Raw genomic sequence first — 5,073 nt, forward strand, 5'->3', positions numbered from 1 at the left:
ATTGTTGCAATGCTCAAAAAAACCAAAGTGTATGAGTTGAAGGGAACTGATTCTATTTTATGAACACTTTGAAAAAAGTGTCACACTTATCAGATTAGGAGTGTCCCTATACGAACACATGTCATGTCCAACACCGACATTACACCAACACATAATTACACTGAATTATGTGATTTTCTCAAATTATTAGCGGTGTCGGCGTGTTAATGTCCGTGTTGTATCCGTGCTTCATAGCTTTTTATGTTTATCAACATCATTGTTAGGTATCAGAATGAAAGGAAGGAGAACACAAACTGAAAAAATGTAAAACACTAATGAAGGTTTCATATCCAATGGATACAAAATGAAGGATATAAAGTGTATTTATACACACATTATTGAACAGCATCAAACAATAACTAACAACTAAAATGAAACAAAAAGCTTATTTTCATAAACATTTTTTATTATACAATAACAAATCACAGTATACACATGAATATGAATCCCAAATTAGGGTAGGTTACAAGAGGGGTAAAATTTGTGTAATGAGAAAAACAAATAAACAGATGCTGCTTTCATATTTTAAATTGATATAAAAATAAATAAATAACGGCAAACTACTAAACATAATTTTTTTTTTCAAAAAGAAAAAAGCACATAATTCTATTTAATTTATCACACTATTTTCATCTCCTAGACTGATGATTATCATTTCTACCACTACCATGTTCACTTTGACCACTGATTCCTTCATCTGTTCTCTTATCCAAATTTGAGTCCTCATGCTCTGGTTGAAAATCGTTAAGAGATCGCGAAGACTCTCCCCCAGTTTTGTGATCCTATAAACCAGATAGACAAAAGTTTTGTGAGTATCGAATTACACGAATATATCAAGAATTTAATTGATATGCATTGTCAGTAATGGATACTTTATATACCGTCAACCAATAATATATTGCAACATCATTGAAAATGTTTGAGTTTAACATGATTTGTAATGGTTGACGGTGTAAAAAAAATTACACTAACAGTGAATCAAAATTAAACTCTTATATCAGTGTGATTGCTTTTAGTATAGTCAAAGAACATACATTATGGAATAAGAGGTCGTCTGCCTCGAGCATGTGAATCACATGTCCCATTTTAGGCCTCTTTGTTGCATCAGGATCAACACACCGAAGAGCGATTAATAGAGCGCGTTTAAGAGCCTTTGAAGATGGCAACTCAGGTAGCTTAGGATCAACTACATCCTCAGCTTTGCGGTTACCAACCATAGTCTTCAACCACTCTATTAAATTAACCTGTAATCACGCCAACACACATAGTTAGCTCAAAAAAGAGAAGACTAGATTGGTAAGTGTGGCTGGAACTGTCTCTAAACCTATGTAGCACTAACACTTCAAATTGAAGGCATGTCTTGTGGTGTTTGACACTGACACAACACTGACTATGTGATTACATTCAATAATTAACAGTTTCTCAAATTATTATTGTGTCGACGTGTCAGTGTCGTGTCTAACGTCTGTGTATCAGTGCTTCGTAGATCTAAGCTATTTTTAGTGATGGTCTCTAACCTCTCCTTGTGGTCTACCATAATCAACCGGACTTCTCCCAGTGATTAACTCCATGATAAGTATCCCAAAGCTATAAACATCACTCTTCTCGGTCAGCATTCCGGTGCAGGCATATTCTGGTGCAACATAACTACAAAAGAGCAAGACATAAAGAAGAGAATCACTATCTTATCTTTCGACCTTTTGAAAGACTTGAGAGGTTGAGAGTATCATTGACTAAACACATTGGAAGTAATACAGGAAAGAAAACAAGGAAAATGATTAGGTAAATCATACTTACCCAAATGTCCCCATAACTCGAGTCGTGACATAACTATTCTCGGAATTTAAAAGCTTGGCAAGCCCGAAATCAGACACCTTGGAGTTCCATTGGCGATCAAGGAGGATGTTACTTGATTTCACATCTCGGTGAACAACCTTTGGTTCAAGACCCTCATGTAGATAGGCCAATCTGAAAAGATACAAATAAAAAAAGTACGGTGACCAAACATTCCTGAATTGACATGAATTACAATGTGTACATAAATCACAAATATGATACCCTCTTGCTGTTCCCAATATAACGTTCATGCGTATTTCCCACGTCAAAGGGCTTACAGGTCCAACATCCCCATGCAACCACTGTTCTAGATTGCCATTGTCCACATATTCATACACAAGCATCCTGCAAAAACAATAATACCATGTGTCAAATCGCACATCTCTTCAAAACAAACAAATTGGTAGCCTACATTATTAAAAAAATTATATGAAGTACCTGTAGGCCCCTTCAACACAATATCCAAGCAGCCTAACAAGATTTTTGTGTCGTACTCGACCAATTGCTTCTACCTCTACTTTGAATTCTTTCTCAGCTTGGCCCCTATGAAGAAGTTAAACATTAAGTACTTATTAGCAGGAAAAAGACAATACAAGACCGGGACCAAGGAACCTTCACTAACAGCAAGTTGAATTCATTTAAAAGTAAAAAATATTGAAAGGAAATCCAGCTATATACATGAGAATGCAAAACTCCAAACAAGTGCTAACAAAAAGCTGAAAAGAAAATTGATTATTTTCATCACATGGCATGAGTGAGCCCCCACTTAAATGATAACTCCTAAGGATGCAAGATAAGGATAACACAAAAAATAAAAAGTTAAAAGTGGAAACACTAGTGAAAGTAAAATGAAAATACTGGCCTACATAAAAAAAAGTTGATATTGCTGCCTACTCCATATACTGCCCAGAATATATTTGGTTGGGGAAATCATTGAAGACTTAAAGACAACAAGGAACAATTACATGCCTTAAATCATTTGAATTATAGCAGATGCAATTAATTATGAATTGAATAGAAACATCTTCACACAAACATCCATTAATATTTTGTCACGTTATGTGTTTTGAGCAAAAACTTAATTAAGCTTTTCGGAAACAAACATAACAAATAAAAAATCATTTGTTTTATAATTCCCTGGAGCAATTATACGGTTGGTTGCCAACAGGAAAATTATTGAAGACTTAAACACAACAAGGAACAATTATATGTCTTAAATCATTCAAATAATAGAAGATGTGATTAATTACGAGTTTAATAATCATACTCTGATAGTGAAAACATAACAGAAACATTTTCACACAAACATCCATTTAAATTTCATCATCTTTCATCGCGTTATGTATTTTAAGCAAAAACTTTAACCAAAGAAACATTTTCACACAAACATCCATTTAAATTTCATCATCTTTCATCGCGTTATGTATTTTAAGCAAAAACTTTAACCAAAGAGAACAAGTCAAAAATCATTTGTTTCGTCCTCCTCGGTTTCACAATATCAATAAGCTCTATAAAGATAAATTTTTCAACATCTCTGAACCAAATCAAGGAAAAGCAGCTAATGCAAGGTTGAAATTGCATATGTAAGATAACAATATGTCATCACTCATCAGTCATCATGCAACAACACAACAGAAAATGATCATAGCTATGAACAAAACAAATAATAGTAAATGACACAAAATCAAACACAAAAACATGCAATCAATAGTTAACTAAATTAGACAGTTCAATTTTGTATAGAACTCTTAACTACACTCCAAATTCCAAGCATAAGCAAAACTCAAACTTTCAACACAAACTATACATAGAAAACGGATAGAAAACAAAACAAAAAAAAAAAACAGAATTTAAAAAAACACATACTTGTTATTCAAGAGATTTTTGACAGCAACTTTAGTACCATCCGTAAGAACACCATGGTAAACAATTCCATAACCACCTTCACCAAGAACATTTTCAGGACACAATCCACCAGTAGCATCTTCAAGCTCTCGCAAAGTATACCATCTACCCCATCCAAGATGTGACACTTCAGGTCCAATCCCACCAACACTACCACTTCCAAAAGACGACGTGGTTTCACACCCACTTCCCACTGTTCCTCTACTCTCACCACTTGAAACCTTATCAGATTTAACAACCACGCGATGTTCTTGTCTTCCAATGTCCACGTGGATCTCTGGTACCGGAGTAGGTCGCCGGAGCATGTGTGGACCTGGAACATGCACGATCTCTTGTATTTCTTTAGCTGGTGTAGCTCCGGTGATTTTGTAGTCTCCGGTGCGGCGGTGGCGGCGACGTGAAACTACACATAGAGATATTAAGAAGAGGATGAAGACGATTGCGACGCCTATTAAGATTCCGATGACGACCCATACACGGAGACCGAAGATCGATGTGTGTTTGGAGAGTTGTGTGTTGAGGAATGTTCCATCGAAGATCGACATTGCCGGAAAATGGGTCGCCGGAGATACTGGGTCGCGGTTATTTCGCCGGGAAATGAGAGAAAAAAAGGTGATTTTGCGGCGAAGGAGGATCTAATAATGAGATTTTAGAAACTGGGTTGCATTGATTTTGACGGAAAAGTTAGAAAAGAGTGAGATTTTTTTATTCTCCGGCGAAGTAGTGAACTGTGATTTCGCCGGAAAATTCAAAAAAGAGTGAGGTTTTTTTATAAGGTTGAAATGCAGAGAAACAGGGGAAGAGAAAAAATGGAAAAAAATTGAAGAAAGTGTAGAGAGAGAGAGAGAGGTTAAAGACAGCAAAGAGAAGAGTGTTGAGTTGTGTTTATGTCTGTAACCTTTCTGTTTCTGTTTTTTTTTTCTGATTCTGACTTTAAATATAATAATAATGCACAATTAATATTTTTTATCTACTTTAACTGTAACTTCAAAATCATTTATTTGTACTTTTTTTTTTGTCAAATTTATTTGTACATTTACTATTTATTTAATGGGTTTTTTTAGTTTATTTTACTCCCTACCTATAAGTAAATGAGGGAGAAAAATTATTTTAACCGCTCTTATCAAGTATTGATGCATTCTATATTATCATAAATACATTAATATATTGAATTGGGAATTTTTTCTTTAAACAATATTAAATTGCGAATGTTGAAAGAAGTATTATTTAAAGTTATAATTGAAAATTAATAATTAATATTGTACTGAAAAGTGAAATGAGTCACTTTTTTTA

At 34.4% G+C, this 5,073-nt stretch overlaps 1 protein-coding gene across 1 annotated transcript; it reads right to left on the reverse strand.

The window, feature by feature from the left end:
• Positions 1 to 424: 424 nt before the first annotated feature.
• Positions 425 to 4,697, reverse strand: LOC11426534 (probable serine/threonine-protein kinase At1g01540). Its single transcript, XM_003624005.4, has 7 exons — positions 3,742 to 4,697; positions 2,314 to 2,418; positions 2,098 to 2,220; positions 1,837 to 2,007; positions 1,557 to 1,686; positions 1,074 to 1,283; positions 425 to 821 (listed from the first exon to the last, which is right to left on the reverse strand). The coding sequence occupies exons 1-7, from the start codon at positions 4,323 to 4,325 to the stop codon at positions 669 to 671; spliced, it is 1,476 nt and encodes a 491-aa protein (XP_003624053.1). The 5' UTR covers positions 4,326 to 4,697; the 3' UTR covers positions 425 to 668.
• Between the last annotated feature and the right edge of the window lie 376 nt (positions 4,698 to 5,073).

Source organism: Medicago truncatula, chromosome 7 (assembly GCF_003473485.1).
Source record: "Medicago truncatula cultivar Jemalong A17 chromosome 7, MtrunA17r5.0-ANR, whole genome shotgun sequence".
NCBI lineage: Eukaryota > Viridiplantae > Streptophyta > Magnoliopsida > Fabales > Fabaceae > Medicago > Medicago truncatula.

Excerpts from the sequence above, each read along its gene's own strand:
- LOC11426534 (XM_003624005.4), bottom strand. The coding sequence starts at position 4,325 with ATGTCGATCTTCGATGGAACATTCCTCAACACACAACTCTCCAAACAC. Across the intron at positions 2,221-2,313 it reads TGTGTTGAAGGGGCCTACAG|GATGCTTGTGTATGAATATG; the intron begins GTACTTCATATA and ends TTGTTTTTGCAG. Across the intron at positions 1,284-1,556 it reads ATGGTAGACCACAAGGAGAG|GTTAATTTAATAGAGTGGTT; the intron begins GTTAGAGACCAT and ends GCGTGATTACAG.